Raw genomic sequence first — 17,440 nt, forward strand, 5'->3', positions numbered from 1 at the left:
GCACTCTGTCGGTCTGATCTGCGACATTTAAACACTCTAAAGACCGACCACACGAAAACCAAAACCGCGTCAATCGGTTCATATGTTACCCACAAAACGGGCAAAACATCACCGTGGTATACTGAGATTTAATATTATTGTTTTAAATGTTATACCAAGGCTTGTTCCAAGTTAAATGTACAAGTATACTGTGGACAGTAATTATTACAATGTTATATTGTTGTTATACGGTTTCTCCAGTAGAGGGCGCACGAGCGTAATGTTACCTACTGAATGTTACTGTTGTGAGAGAACCACAGAAGAAGCGGTACCTAAAAGATATGTGCTTGGTGATTGTGCACGAGCTTCAGTAAAAACAACTGAACTAAACTTGAGATGTTGTGCAAAGTTATTTGGGCCACGATGCAACAATCACCCGCTCGCTTGGTTCACCATTAACAACAACGAAAAGTTGCATCAGCCCGCTCCTCGTTGTCACTTCCGGTTATACCCCGGAGTTGGGACATTCCCTTTCCGGTTAAATTTGGATTTGTAAAAGTGTTTTCGGACTTGTAAAAGTGTTTTGTCGCTTGTAAATTTGTCTTGGAGGTTGTAAAAGTGTTTTGCATTATGTAAATTTGGTTTGCACCTCTCGGCCACCGTGTTACGATATATATATATATATATATATATATATATATATATATATATATATATATATATATATATATATATATATATATATATATATATATATATATATATATAATAGTTTTTTTTACCTTTGGGGTTTCCTTAAATGACAACAAACCAGCCTCACCTCACTGTAAAAAGCTGATTTGTGCTCTCTGTGTTAATCATAAAAACAAACCAGCTGTGGTCTCACTCACCTTGTAGGTACTTTCTGTCAGCTTGCTCACATCATCCGGACCCCGAGACATGACTGCAGGTTGTTTCTTCAGCCCAGAAATAGAAGAAAAAGCTTCAACAATTCAAAAAAAGAATAATAAAAAACAAAACAAAAAGAGAAATAAGAAATCTGGTGTGTGGTGTTAATCCAGATGCTCCCTCAGTCCCGGTAGTAAATCCCAGAGCCGCTGCTGCTCCCAGACTCCGCTCATGTGGCCACAGAGACGCTCAGCACCACGGAGGAGGAGCCATGTATCCAAAAGCTTTTTTTATGCAGGCATGCCCTCTCACTAGACAGAATATGGACATAAAACAATAATATTTCCCAAAACTGCATACAGATGTGTGAGAAACTGAGGCAGAGCTCAGTGCAAAACGTTTTCCATAGTTAAAAGGCCTCTCAAAATAACTGCCCCAGTTATTCCACTTTGTTCCAACACCGGCAAGGAGCAAAGAGAAATTCCATTCTGAAAACAGACGTCTTTGCTCTCCATCACACAAACAGACTTCCACACAGGTCTGTGAATACAGTAGTAAGTTTTATTCAAACTTTTTCTCAACGACAAAAGACAAGTGTCACAGTGATTTGACAAAGGAATAAAAGAAAATGTAAAAAATGAAAAGTGCTCGAACACAATCCGACTTGTTCCTCTCGTAGTAAAGAAACCAAACAGCTGCAGTGCTACTATGATGTTAAGTCGCACTCGTGGCGAGAAATCAAAGATGCATAGGAGACCTGACGACGCCTCTCTGAAGGCTCCAGCTGTTACTGCATGACCAAACAGAAGTAACACGTTCTACAGAAAAGTGACCACAAACAGCACAGAACATGCTGATTTCCAAAACAACAAAACTGCATGTTAGTTTGAACATCACAGGTATTAAAAATTAGACAAGAATCATGTAGAAATTAGAAACTTGTGTTGGGAAAAATGAATTTTTTGGCCTGTCGATGATGATGTGACAGCAGCAAAGGGATTTTAACAGGGTAGCATCATTAGAGTGAGGTGTGCAGTGTTTCAAACAGGCTTCAATTTGCACAAATACTTAGAAATGCAGCTTTTAATTACCAAACACCTGATCTTCTTGTAGTTACAAAGAAAAATAAATAAGTCAATAAATAAATAGTTGTTTTTTTTAAACTTACATCTGGAAGCTTTTGCTGCTCAGTTTTTTTTATTTTTCACAGTCGTTTGACGTGACATCTGAAACTTTATCAGCCTTCCAACTAAAAATCAGTAGTTCATCCTCCTTGTTCTGGTTTTTCTTTTTCAGCTTGTTTTATTTGACTGATAGAAAAAGAAAACAGAGTGCAAATACTTTATTTCACAAGAGGGAATCATTTATCGCAGAGAAATAAAATTGAAAAAAAATTGGAAATGGAACTTTTATCTTTTAACTGACATCAAGAAATATTTCTAAATTTTAGGAAATATGTTTATTTGCTTGAATACCGAGTTAAATGAAAAGAAAAAAAGCTTTCATTGCTGTATGCTTAAATCCTGGAATCAAACAGTAGTTCACTTTTAATCTCCATCCTATTTCACTGGAAATGGTTATGTTATATAAGTGGAAAGGAAAAAGGCTGATGGGTACAAATTGTACATATTTCTACTGAGTTATTGAATTTTTTTTTTTTCACACAAGTCAAATACATCCGTCCATATGGATGCAAATGCCGGAGTCGGATCCAAAACTCAGAACTTCGTTACAACTCGATGTCTGACATCAACTTTAAGTTGAAATACTTTAAAAGAAAACTGTCATATTTTCTTGCTTCCATGTAATTGTCAGCTTGAAACAAACTTTTGAAATATTACAAGCAAATATTTACAAGAAGGAAATGTGCATTAGGCTTGTTTCCATCACCTGCTTTGGTAAGAATAAACTCTGGTGTGTAGTGATGTCAGACGGTGGCAGTAAAGACTGAGTTATTATGACTGGAATAAACACAGTAGAAGAAGATGGAATCAAAACCAGTTGTTTGCCAACTGCAAACTCCAAAACAAAACAAACAAAAAAAGAAGAAGAATTAAAACAGTTGAAAAAGAAACAAACCAAATCGGTCACAATCTTTAAGAAAAAATTGAGAAAACTCTTCAGGAATTGTTTTCAGTTGGTAAAGTTGTAATTGTTCGTTCATGTCAGCTGCTGTTGGTTTTATTTTATGCTGTCTGGACACGAAGACAAGGAAAGAAGCAAAACAGCTGATTGTAAGTTAAATGTTTGTTTCAACACAACTAATTCGATAAAGGTGTTTAAATAATGGGATTCTTTCAGTAACGACGTACATTAACTCCTTACTGAAACAGTCAAAAAACACCTCAAGCAAGCAGAATTTTATTTTTGTTTTGCAAACCTGAACGAGTTTTTTTGTCGAACTTTGTTGTTTCCATCAACCTTTTCTGATGTGACACTTCAAAATGCACCCATAAATACATTACAGAAACACACATTTCTGTCTTCATTAGCTGTTTCCAGAAGGGATTTTCAGGCTCATTTTGAAATGTTGCAATAGACAGGGTTGATGGAAACAACAAGGACTGAGAAAAATTTGCTCACTGTTGCAAACAAAATTAAAAATTACGATCGCTTGAGTTATTATTTGATCATTTCAATAAAGAGCTAATGCACTTTGTTATTGAAAGAATCCCATTATTTAAACACCTTATTGAATAAGTTGTGTTGAAACAAACATTTAACTCACAATCAGCTGTTTTTGCTTCTTTGTCTCTGTGTCCAGACAGCATAAAATATAACCAACGGCAGCTGACATGAACAAACAATTACAACTTTACCAACTGAAAACAATTCCTGAAGGGTTTTCTATTGCTTCTATAAAGAAAGTGACTGATTTTATTTGTGTGTTTTTCAACTATTTGTCTTTTTTTGTTTTGTTTTGCAGTCTGCAGTTGGCAAACAACTGGTTTTGATTTCATCTTCTTCTACTGTGTTTATTCCAGTCATAATAACTCAGTCTTTACTGCCACCGTCTGACATCACTACACACCAGAGTTTATTCTTACCAAAGCAGGTGATGGAAACAAGCCTAATGCACATTTCCTTCTTGTAAATATTTGCTTGTAATATTTCAAAAGTTTGTTTCAAGCTGACAATTACATGGAAGCAAGAAAATATGACAGTTTTCTTTTAAAGTATTTCTACTTAAAGTTGATGTCAGACATCGAGTTGTAGCAAAGTTTTAACTGAGTTTTGGATCCGACTCCGGCATTTGCATCCATATGGACGGATGTATTTGACTTGTGTAAAAAAAAGAAAAAGAAAAAAGAAAAAAAAAGAGGTCAGTAGGGACAGAGCAAGCTACAGGGTCATTCACTCAAATTATCACGGGCATTCTGCTTGACCATCCCTGATTTGCTAGAAACTTTTTTCTCATAAACTATAGATATTTAAATTGTTATCTATAAAATGTTAGATTGATAAATCAAGTACTTCCTGAGAGGGGTTTTGTTTTTAATTGCTTTTTAAGTTGTCCAACTTTTTGGCGCACTGAAGATTGATTAGGTTTGAAAAAATGGGGTCTGAAAAGGAAAACTATGGCCCTATGACAAAACATATTTGAATATATTTAGAGAATCATTTTCAAACTCCAAAATTCAGTTCTACTTATATGAGGCTATCCACCAATTTGTTGTGAATAAGTATTTAATATTAAAAAGTTTGTTGCAATTCATTCATAATCAGAGTTTATTTTTTTTCTATTTGTCAATACAATATTTCAGATTTAGATTTACTGATGAAAAATAACGATGAAAATGTCAGGCTTTTATCTTTAATAGTTCCTGAGTTATCATTGTTCAAACTGTTCAAATTTCAATGTGCAAAAAAATGTGCTGAAAGTGAGTCGACGGACAGTTGTACAAAAAGAGTTTATCTCCGAAAGTATTTGATACATCAAGATAAAATTTCACACATACCATTTTAAATATCTGTATTTTGTGATATAAAATTTTCCAGCAAACCTAAAATGGCTGAGCAGAAATTTGCTGATTTCAGAAGGAATGATCCTAGAGCTAGCAGCTAGTTAGCTTAGCCTAGCCTAAAGATAGTGCTGTTTGTTGTATGGATTAAATAAATGCCAGGCTTTTCTTTTGTTTCCAGTCTTCATGCTAAGCTAAGCTAAGTAGCTGTGGGCCATATCTTTATATTGTCTACACAGACATCAGTGGTAACAGTCGGTCTCGGCATAAAGTCAAATTAGCGTATTTCCCAAAATGTCAAATGTCACTAACTTCTCCAGATGACCGACAGTTTGAGAACTGCTGACTTCAATCTTGTTCTTCTTCCTTCCACTTGCTTTATAACATCTCAAATCTAGCTGCATCAATGCTCAACTACCTCTACAGATTATCACTCCATCCTCTTCCCCGACCCTCTTCTCCTCTCTGGTTTCCTCCCCAAACCCCAAACCCTCTGGCCTGGTTTTCCAGCGGCAGGCCTCACAACATCCTTCTACCACCAAAACTGAAGACCGTCATAGGAGCTGGCTACAACAACACTGGATTTCTACACTTGCCAAGTAGACAAAATACTATAGTGCTACAATATTAAGAAGGAAAATAATTCCTAATAAGTGGAGCTTTTCGCGGCTCTCAAGGCCAAAACGCATTAAGAGCGACTTGAAAGTGTGTTTGCTCGTTTGGTAGACCTTAGTGGCACGTCAAAAAACCTATGCTTTGAATTTATGAAGGCAGATCTGACAAGCTGTTCTTCTGACGTTAAGCCAAGCCTACTGGCGGCTGTTAGTAAAGTGCTTTCCCTACCTTTGAATCCTTGCTCTGCTCCATCCGTTGTTGTAAACACAGACACAGTATGGCTAAAATGTACGTTTCAGATGGATTTGTTCAATGACGTTTGGCAGCGATGGCACATAACTGTACATCAGCTGAGACTGCAATGGAAAAATAAAAGTGGTTGTAAAAGACAGACCTCCACTGAGCTGGTCCCTTCATATTAAACTCTTGCAGTTTGCCAACATGGCTAAATCATTTCAGGTTTGCTCAAAATGCATTTTGGCCTCTAATACATCCCAACTCATCCAAGACATCACTTCTCTACCAACCACTGAGTTCCCGACTGAAATATACTCCCCAGGTCAAAATGCTAGCGCCGAACCCTGAACCCCAACTTTCTAAACCCAACTTTGAACCCCTCAACTAAAACATTCAAATCCAAATGATAAACCCATGACCTTCAAAGGAAAACATTCAAAAATATACATTCAAAGCTTAATTTCTGACCTTATCCTTTATACTCAAGTGTTCACCTTCCGTAACCAAACCACCTAAGGCTCGCCAAGCCCTGATCCCTCTACCCCAGACCTGGTCCCTTCCCTTAACGCGACGAAAACATAAAACCGAAAATGAAATCCAAATCCCTCTTGGCCTTCTGCTGCTCTAGGAGCTGATGATCTGACCTGACCAGGTCTCGTGCTTCGTGCCTGGATTCAGGTGGGTGATCACCACCTCGACAGCTTGGATCTTCTGGTTCTTTGGAGGGATGGGGCAAACCTTGTACGTGACCTCGTCCCCCTCCATAGGCACATACTCCCCCTCGATGCTGTCGGGAAACAGAGAGGTAAAAAGTGTTAAGTGTCAAGCTTTGATGTTATCCGTCAACTGCAGCATGAGTCTGTTGAAACCCAAATGAGAAACCTTTCAAGCGTGTGAACTTATTTAGACATCTGACGTGAAGCTGCTGCAATAATGCACATTAATGATAATTAGATGTAAGAATTAAATTCTGTAGAGTAAGAAATAAAGATCAGGTAAGAAATTTCTTTAGCATTTTTCACTGATCTCCAATTCCATACAAAGTTCCAACAACTACCTGTTACTGCACAACTAATTATAAAAGCCCTAAATAAATGCTAAAATATCCATATGTAATGAGCTGTCTTGTCTGAATTACAATTAATCCCAGAGTTATTCATGCCCTTGCTGAATTTTGATTTATAGACTTGTTTTTAGCTAATAAGTTTCTTGAAGGACATACACAAGTGACAAAAGATGGTAAGAAATTGTGTTTATTAGAGTTACCATGTTAAATTTAAACAATTTCAATTTTTTTTGCTCCTATTTTTAGCTAAAAGAGTCATGTCCAATATGATTTATACTGTTTTTCAGTAATTAATGGCAAAGCCTTTATTTCTTATAATCACTAACAATCTTTCTGCATGTCTCTACTGGGATTTAGTTCCACTCCTCTTTGTGATGATCTCCAGGTCTTCCATGTTGAAGGGCTCCTTACCATCAGTTCCTCCACAGATGTTGTAAGATTCAGATCTCTGGCCGGGTTGATCCAACATGTTTAGGTTGTTTTCTGTGAACTATTTCTTATGTTTCAGATCATTGTCTTGTTGGGAGTTCCGATGCTGCACATTCTTCTGCAGACTGCCGGTCAAACTGTTTCCTCCAGAATCTTTACGTCTCTTTTCTCATGATGCTGTTCAGTTTGACAGGGTTGTCTTACACATCGACTGAAAAAACACCCCAAACTATGACACTGCTGCATTTATGCTACCGTTCAAAAGTTTTTGGTCATTTAGAAATGCCCATATTCTTGAAGGAAAAGCATTTTTTTTCAATGAAGATAACATTAAATTAATCAGAAATAAGGTCTAGACATTGTGAATGTGGTAAATGACTATTCTAGATGGAAACGGCTGATTTTTAATGGAATATCTACATAGAGGTACAGAGGAACATTTCCAGCAACCATCACCCCTGTGTTCTAATGCTACATTGTGTTAGCTAATGGTGTTGAAAGGATAATTGATGATTAGAAAACCCTTGTGCAATTATGTTAACACATGAATAAAAGTGTGAGATTTCATGGAAAACATGAAATTGCCTGGGTGACCCCAAACTGTTGAACGGGAGTGTATATCCGCCAAACATTATAAATTTACTGATTTCTCAGTATTGCATGCAAAGCGATTAATAGCTTTTAACTGGAAGAAAACTTCCGCACCTACAATTAGTGCTTGGATAAGAATATGGCACAATGTAAGTCAATGGAGAGAATGACAATTATTTTAAAAGACAAACTGGAAGTCTTCATGGATATTTGGAAACCATTTGGTGATTTCATAAGGAGTGATGACATAAAAGAGCTTCTAAAAGAGGAAAACCCAAAAGATAGAAATTAAAGCACGAAGCAATGGTAAACACTAGAACAACGTTGAAGGCATGTTTTTTACTACCCCGCCAAAGAACGTGGTGGAGTTAGATGACAATTGGCGCATGTCTGTCTGTCTGTCTGTCTGTCTGTCTATCTGTCTGTCTGTCTGTCTGTCAGCAACATTACTCCAAAACGGACTAACGGATTTGGATGAAATTTTCAGGGAAGGTCAGAAATGACACAAGGACCAACTGATTAGATTTTGGCAGTGATGCAGCTTATAGTCTGGATCCACGGATTTGCTAAAGATTTCTGCATCATTGCGAGATAGCGGCACGGCGTCACTGTAACTATGACAACAAATGAACGCTGCGTCAGCTGCCTGCTGATGATCACATGATTGCAATCCTACTACAAATCCACCGCTGCTGACTTATTGGGACTTATCCATCAGAAATAATACACGGAACAACTGATTAAATTGTGGGGGTGTTTTCAACTCTCATCAATTCCCGCCGCCCGCGATTCAGGTCAAGCGATTCGGTATCTGTAGATAACGTACACATGCATAACACACGCCTGTGCTCAGTGCAAGGTCATTTTTTATTCAATATTTCATCCGTTGGAAATTATACAATGACTGAGCAGCCTTTGTATAGTACTGCACTCTCTGAATGCTTTTCTTGTTTATAATATTTGACTACTGTTAAACTTCTTTATTATTATAATTTTTAATTTCTGTAAATGTATTTATTCATCAATGCTTTCTTTGATGTTATTTTGCATTTTTACTTTGTATGGTCCCAACAAACAGTTTATTATCATCATATTATCTTCCAATGACGGAGATGCTAAGAGAGAGAAGTTGGTTTTGTGTGTGGGAGGTGTGGGTTGTGTTTGTTAAAGAACGAAAAGAAAACGCAATATATAACAAAGGTTTTCCCTGTATGAATGCTGAAAATAATAAAGGACATTGAAAAAAAATACTACTACATTTTCATCACCATGTTAGACTGAGGGTTGTTCTCCTTTCTATCACCAAACAAAGACCTCATCCTTGTGTCCACACAGCTCAGTTTTCCATCCCATCTGAACACAGAACTGATGACCAAAAGCTTCTTTCTTTGTCCAGCTGAGCCTTTGTGTGTCCATCTGGGAGGAGTGGAGTCCTTGCTGCTCAGGATCCCTGGAGATCAGCCTTGTTTAGTGGCTGACTGAGATGTTGGTACAAGAGTCGCTAAGATTCATCAGGATGCTCTTAATGCTGATCTTTGGATTCTTTCTGGCCTCTCCAGTTCTTGCCTCTGCAGGGCTCACATTTGTCTTCCTACCACGCCCTTTGGGATGGAACTCCTTGTACTTTTTGAAGATGCTTTATGACCACTGGCACTTTCAAACACTTGGATATGAATTTATAGCCTTTCCCTGTCTTGTAAGCAGCCACAATGTGCAGCTCTCTCTCACTGATGGACACTAATTGCAGTTCACTGAGCTGTTTGAGCCATGACTTGCAATCAACGATTAACTGATGAGAACTGGTGCCTCAGATGTTCTACATTTATCGTGTATTAGAAATTATGTAGAAGCTGCATTTTCTAAAAAAATTGCAGCCATTTTTCAGTAGTATGAATAATTTTAGACATGGCATTTTTAATAAAAACAGAAGAAGAAAAGAATAAATAGTTAAAATTCATCATTAACATCTCTTTTGCCATTTGTTTCTGCCACAGTTGGATGCTTTGTTTTAAATGTGACATAAATTAAACAGACTCAAAGTAAAGAAACCAGGTCACGCTTTTTGCTGCCTGAAGCTTGTTTGAACTTGGTCATTACTGATCTGTGATTGATCAATTCATTGCTCAATGCATTAAAAATTCAATACTTGCATTCTCCATCATCCAAACTATATTCCAACTTTCACAAAACCATTTGATATCAGGTCTGTAAACTAGACGGATCAACTTCACCAGCTTGTTGACTCACTCAGAGATGTGGACGAAGATGTCCTCTCCTCCACGAGAAGGACGTATGAATCCATGACCCTGAGACCTGGAGAAGTTTTTACACACCCCTTTAAATACTGGACCTGATTTGGCTCGCACTGTCCTGCAGAGAAAGAGACGGACAGAAACAGAGAGAGAAGAGGACGGTGCATCATAAATCATTACCACACTTACTTTGACGAACCATTTTTGTGTAATTAGTCATCAAAAGGACAGTTTGGACTCACGCTGAGTATGTGCGGGTGCGTTTGGTAGGCAGTGGGCTGGGCAGCTCTCCCGGCTGTGGCGGCTTCCTCTCCCTCTCCCAGACCCGGCTGCCCTCCCTCAGGAAGGGGAAGGAGAGCTGCAGGGGGGTGCGTGGGGAGGTGAGAGGCAGCGGGGGATCTGCCGGCGAGGAGGGCTCGGGGTCTGACATCCTGACTTGCTACTGGTGGAGATTTCTTTTTTTCCTTTTCTTTTTTTTTCCTCGTTTGGGTTTCCTCCAACGGTGCAGAAATAAAAAGAAGGAGGGCTACACCTCCTGCATGGCACGAGTGTCGGCGAGGAGATGTTGAGATGGTGGAGCAGCAGCAGCAGGAGAACTGCAGTGAAGGAGGCGATATCAGAGAGAGAAGGAAAGATTTTGTTTAATATCAGAGACACACAAGAACTCACAACTTTCAAATGTTGGTTGAAGTGCTGTTTACTTCATTTCCATGGGAAGTTACATAAATTTCTGAATAACAACATCTAGACAAGTGTTTCTAATGGATAAAAGGTAGTGCTAAAAGATTAAAAACAACAAGAAAAAAAAGTCATAGTCATGTTGGAAGTTGTGTTCTTGATGTAGTTGTAGATGTAACAGATGAATTGGTACCTATCCTGACTTAGTTCTATTTTTGCACTGTTTCCAAACCTTCCTCTCTCAACTCCAAGCAGTTTCTGTGCTTTTTACTCTCGCCACATTTTTAACTCACTGTGGGGTAACTTTTTACTGCAAAATAAAGTCCTCTACCTCTATGGAAACAACACAACAGTGACTAGAAGCAAAGTAAACTCTAAGATGGCTGAGGTGCAGTATAATTGATGCCATAAATCATAAAAAACAAAAAAACTCAAGCTGCTTTTCCAAGTGCCAACAGGTGCTACCAACATGTGAAGAAAGGGGGCTCCACGTTATAGATACGCTAGACTCATCCTAGTTACATTTTTGCAACCTCTGCAAATACACTAATACGCAACTCCATATATCAACTCTAGAAAGATATTTCACCATGCAGAATGTATCTTCCAACGACTTGCTCAGACTCTGAATACCATTTTAGAGCTATGCTGCATTTGTTATTCAAATCTTGGTCTCTGCTGTTGCTTCCTCTCTGCTCTGTGTAAACACTGCCTGCAGTTCATCCAGAAACTTTGTCATGTGACCCATAGTTACAGGTGTGTCAGTCAGGGCTTCTTAAGTGTGCTGAGGAGAGCAATTCCTTGATGTTTCATAGAGTCTGATGCAAACAGGAATTTTTTGGTACATTCTTGGATGAGATGTGTATAATAAAGCGATTTAGATGAGATATCACAATTTTATGTCAAGTAAAAGGTTATTCATACAGCGCATTTAAAGCAACAGTTGTTGAGTCAAAGTGCTTTGCAGTAGACCTAATTGTTTTTCGTGATGGAACTGAATGTCTCATGATATGTTCGTGGACCATTGGAAAGTTGATAATCCGACGATTAAGCTGACGAATGGTGCAGTTGTGGTGATTTTCTATGACAAAGCCATGACATTTCAACTCATCTTTGTGTTTTTTTTTTATTTTTTCCAGCTCATTGAGAGAGCTAGGGGCTGCACAGTGGCTTGGAGATTAGCACTTTCACCTTGCAGCTAGAAGATCCCTGGTTCTTGTCCCGACTTTCCTGGGATCTTCCTGCATGGAGTTTGCATGTTCTCCCTGTGCATGCGTGGGTTTTCTTTTTGTTCTCTGGCTTCCTCCCACAGTCCAAAGACATGCTGAGGTTAACTGGTGACTCTAAATTGTCCGTAGGTGTGAATGAGAGCATAATTGCTTGTCTCTATATGTAGCCCTGTGAGAGACTAGCGATCTGTCCAGGGTGTCCCCTGCCTTCGCCCCAAGTCAGCTGGGATAGACTGCAGCCCCCTGAAACCCTAATGAGGATTAAGCGGTGTATAGATGATGGATGGATGGATGATCAAAATAAGGTTTTAGGCCACCCATAAAGTTACATATCAATGCTTCTCCAAAACTAGCACATTTATTGTCACTGTTCATTAAAAAACAGACGTGGTTTTCATAGAAAATCAGCAACATCTCTTTAGTCGCAGAAAACTCTCTAACTTCCAGGTTGACAGAAACCTGATGATATGTTGTCAATCTGTGCTCATTCTCTCTTTCATATACTGGTATCAGTATCGCAAGGTCAAACACAAACACGTACTCAGCAAGGTGGTTAATGTCTGCAGCAAAATAAGTGGAACAGCACAGGAAACACTGCAGCATCTTTACAACAGGCAGTTATATAAGAAAACAGAATCCACCTGACTGATTGTTCCCAGTTTCAGTTTCTGCCATCTGTTGTCTCCTCAGACTTCCACAAGCTACTTTATTCTCTCTGCCATCTAAACTCCAGGAGGAAAAGGTTGGAACTTATAGAACGCTTAGATTTTCTATCCTTTGAACAGAATATGTTGCTGCGTATTTCTCTTTTGCGTTGTCTTCGTGTTCCCTGTGTTTTAAGTGTGCTGAATGTATGCGTCTTACTGCAGAGAAATAAAGCTGACTGACTGTGATTTTGAAAAGAAATGTTAAAAAGATGCTCTTTTAGAGCTTAGAAAACCCTCAAAATAATGAAACCAATAGAGGGTTTATGGGATTATCTTAACATATCACTACAGAGCTAAAGCAGCACACGAGTTCCCTCTAATTAATAATGAGCTCAGAGTCATAAATCAGGCAGAACTATGAACTACGGCTGCATGCTGTTGCCATAGTAGAACGTTATGATGTGGAAAGTTTACTGTAATGACAAAATGTTTCTCATGTGAAAACAGTATATTCATGTCAGTACAAGATACAAACTGTTCATGTGATTAAAAACCTCTTGTTATATGAATATACTGTTTATGTGTTCTGTTCATACTCTACCAAAATAATGAACACAGCATTAAAATGTGTCCTCTCTGGGTACAAACAGTTTGTTGGGCCTTGTTGTATTCCTGCTAAATGTTAGTACACAGGCCTTCTTGATTCTGAGGGCCACCACAGCTTTCTGACATTTACTGCAGATTTTTTAATCCGACTCCACTGTTTGGTGAATGTTATCACATTAGTCCTGTAAGAAAAATATCAACAGGACTGTGGCTCTGAAAATGTCCAACAGGTGATTTTTAATTTTTTTTTTTTTTTTTTACAGTATTAAAGTGTTTTAGAGCAGATGTCAAACAACTTGGTCTGCTACAGCTGCAAGCTGCTGTGCGAAAATGAAAATAACAAAGAAATTAGATTTCTGAGTGCCAGACTGTGATCTCTCTGGATTTGAAAAGGTCTCAGTCTGATGTAAATAACAATCCTCTGCTGGAGGGCCTCGGCTCGGCTCATCACACGTTATTATATTAATCCTCCGCTTCCAGAAGACTGACATCCATTACCAGATTGCTCCGTATTCAAACAACAAGCTGCTCTCTGAACCGTTTTGTATCGTCATTTCTGAGCTCGGTCACCGTGCCGCGACACAAACCCAATTATCATCTCGTAACTGGGAGCTGTGATGTGTGTATCATTAGCTAGGCTCATCATTGTGACACTCCACAAACATAAAGGGCTACGGGGCATTGTTCTACAGAGGTTAAACACCTCCACTGAAGCCTGATTTATTCTAACAACACAGATGTGGGTGGATGTGCTGCTGGGCTCGTCAGCAGCTGCCTCCTGCAGTTGAACGTCTGACAAAGACTGAGGATGATGTCGATGATGAGAGTGTGTCAGAGTGAATCCCACCGGCTCCATCCAATATCACACTCTGAGCCTCTCACTGCCAGGCTATATATAGATGTGTGCTGGGATGGTGGCTATCTTTGAAATGGACCACAAGATCCTGAGCCAGAGGTTAACAACACATCTGGACTGGGATGTAAACAACAAACATATGTGTAAGCTACAGGCCTTTACTCTGAGAGGCCTTTGTGGGATGTTTTGCATCAAAGATCTATAAAATAATTTTAGTTTTAGTCTCAATTGTGATAATATCTGCTACTGCATTTAAATAGGATATTAATATGACGCTACATTTGCTCTAATAAAAGACAGCATTTTATTTAAAATAGGCAGTGTGGACATCTGCAAACAGAAATATATTACTGAAAAGTAAAACAAAAGTAATAGTCCATTTCAGCTAACTTAAAATGTTTAAAAAGCCTCTTTGCTAATGGGTAAAAGAAAAGAAAATGACTCCTGAAGCTATGCTAGCAGCTCTGCTACGCTACAACAGGTACAGCAGTGAACTGAGCTAATCGCTAACACCAGCAATGACAGAGCTAACATGCTGATGTTATGTCATGTTTATGTGCACATTCACCATCTTAGTTTAAATGGCTCAGCAAGGAAAAATACTGTAAACATCCTTCAGATCAGACCAACAACTCATAAAGTTGGTGGAAAAACTTTTCATTGATGGAGCTTTTTTTAAAAAAATTAATATTTAATTTGTAATATGGGATAGGGTTTCAACTGCAGACCTTAATGTTTCCTAAAAGACACATGCAGCCACCATGACGTCACCCACTTGTACGTGGACTACTGCTTTCATGCCTCGAAACTGAGGTTCGTCCATATTTTGAAAATGAATATAATGAGCGAGCGATGGATCACTGATACAGTAGCGACTTGTCAATCACAAGGTCCTAAAACACACACTGCTTTATCATATATTTTCCTCTTACAAAATCAACATCATGCTGTATTGAAGGAAACTTAAATTTAATGCTTGAGACCATAAACTTATTATGAAAAAGTTGTCTGACATAACAAAAATAAGAGAGAAGTAGGTTAATATTTTCACAGACTACTAAACAATTAGTTATTTTTGTAACCAGAGGAGACGCCCACTGTTTCTGTTAGAAAGAATCCTGGTTTAAGGCTTAAACACAAATGCTGAAAAGTTTCTATTTAACCAAACTTTTGAAAAACATTTATAAACAAAGGCAGGTGAATGACGTTCTGCGCTGGAGTTTGTGCTATTCTAAACTCTGACACCAAGATTTTCATTTTTACTGCAAATATTGGTAACTAACCACCTTGATTTAGTAATAATTGATATTATCCCTGAGGAAATCAGAATAGTCGACCCATTTAAAATGCATAAGGAAATGGAATATATTTGTTAATGAAGTAATGTCTTCTTAAAAAGGCCTAATGATTCTAATATTATTACTTGGAAAGCATATTTTTTTTCCATGAAACACATTTCAAAAAGAGGATTTGAGAAGGGCAGCGTGTACTGGACAGATTTAGGAAGAACAAACACATTTGGGTTCAGAAGTCTCCAGCTCCACCACTGTAGTGGCATTAATCTCTCCACTTCATAAGCTCATTAATGGGAAAGATGCTGCAAAAAATGGCTGACTAGTGAGGCTTATTATCCTCTAGGTATTGTGCTGGAAGTGCAGTGATGATGAACACACACATCTGTCATCTTGGTGGCTCTGAGGACGAGGCTGATTGCATGACTGATGGATGACAAGGCATGCAGCTGTTAAATAATTCAGCAAACTTGACTGGGCTGAGCTGCTCTTTCATCACCTCCTCATATTAGGCCTGCAAATGGCCTCTTTAATGAGTGAGCAGGGCTGCTGTCAGAGGAGTTGTAGGAAGATTTAATCAGGAGGGTGCCTGGAAGGGCTGGAGGAAGGAAGGGGAGCTGGAGGAGCTTTTGGAAAAGACAAACAAAAGGCCAAAAGCAGCTCGGTGTGAAAGCGGGGCACTGTGGCCGTCTGCGCATCAGCATGGAGGACACGTCAACTCCTCTGCGCACACACACGCACCTTTAAACTTTAAACCAGCCTTTTTGCGCACACTAACGGCCTCTTTTGTGCTGCAATTTGCTTAAACGTGAAGCTGGGAGCCTAAATAATTAACAATCACATCCCTTCAGGCGGCTTGTTTCCAGAACATTCTCACACAGTGGCAGCTCAGACAGGAAGGATGCTCCCCTGATGGATAAAACGGTGAAATCTCGCCATAAAAACAAGAGATATCCTGATGAATCTGAGCTCTCAGTTTAAAAAAACACCACAACAGAGGAATTTTAAAAAAAAATCTGCCACAACATGCTGCCACGAGCCGCCGCTGTCCAGCCAGGCTCAGAGGAGAGAATAAAAACGGCTGCGTAAGGATGCGTAAAACCCGAAGGCTGCAAATCACCCATAAAACCGATCGATCACTTACCGTGAAAAGCGGCGATCAGCTGTCAGTCAGGACGATAGGAGGTGACTGGAGGCAATTATGTAATTAAATGGGGTGGAAGCTGCGGGGACATGTGGTGAATAAGTGAACGGGATCTTGGTATGGATGCGGCGCACACAGGCGGGATGAGAAGGCAGCGAATGAAAAGCAGGCAGCGGGGATGAGGAGGAGGAGGAGGAGGAGGAGGAGGAAGAGCAGGGAGACAACAGCGGGCTTCATCGGGCCACAGTCAGCGCTTTGTTCTCTGCAGGGAGGGAAACACTTTCTTAATGCTTTATCAGTGAGGGGAGCTTCGATTACACGGAAGATCTGTTTATTCAGCTTCTTCCACCACAGATTCAGGATGTTTATTTGTATATTTAACAAATAACTGCGTGTGCTGAGGGTCCTTTAATAACTTGAACACACTAATCTGCTCATATTAATGACATTTTCTCTTTTAACAGCTCCTCATACAGTTTAAGAGTGAAACAGAGCTGGCTACTTGACAGTTTTTCTGGCCACTTCCCCCTAAACTCTGAAGTCTCATTCAGTTTCACTGGACCTCCTCCTCCTGGGACGTCCCTCATGACATCATGGAGCGTGTGAAAAACAGCATCTTCATAGAAAAAAAGTCACTCTGCAGAGATCCGGCTATATCTTGTATGGAGTGAGTGTTAGTAAAATGGGACACTTTCTGAATATATATATATATATATATATATATATATATATATATATATATATATATATATATATATATATATATATATATATATATATATATATATATATATATATATATATACATATACATATATATATACATATATATATAAAAAAATATATATATATATATATACATATATATATAAATATATATAAATATATAATATATATATATTAGATAGATAGATAGATAGATAGATAGATAGATAGATAGATAGATAGATAGATAGATAGATAGATAGA

The 17,440-nt window shown here is 38.6% G+C and overlaps 1 protein-coding gene across 1 annotated transcript; it reads right to left on the reverse strand.

Annotated features, from left to right (window-relative positions):
• Nucleotides 1-4,060: 4,060 nt before the first annotated feature.
• csdc2a (cold shock domain containing C2, RNA binding a) lies at nt 4,061-16,631 on the reverse strand. The gene is made up of 4 exons (XM_023278993.3): nt 16,472-16,631; nt 10,262-10,615; nt 10,015-10,137; nt 4,061-6,468 (listed from the first exon to the last, which is right to left on the reverse strand). Exons 2-4 carry the CDS (start codon nt 10,447-10,449, stop codon nt 6,306-6,308), a joined length of 474 nt encoding a protein of 157 aa, XP_023134761.1. The 5' UTR covers nt 10,450-10,615; nt 16,472-16,631; the 3' UTR covers nt 4,061-6,305.
• Between the last annotated feature and the right edge of the window lie 809 nt (nt 16,632-17,440).

The sequence above is a fragment of the Amphiprion ocellaris genome, chromosome 18 (genome assembly GCF_022539595.1).
Source record: "Amphiprion ocellaris isolate individual 3 ecotype Okinawa chromosome 18, ASM2253959v1, whole genome shotgun sequence".
Taxonomy (NCBI): Eukaryota; Metazoa; Chordata; class Actinopteri; family Pomacentridae; genus Amphiprion; species Amphiprion ocellaris.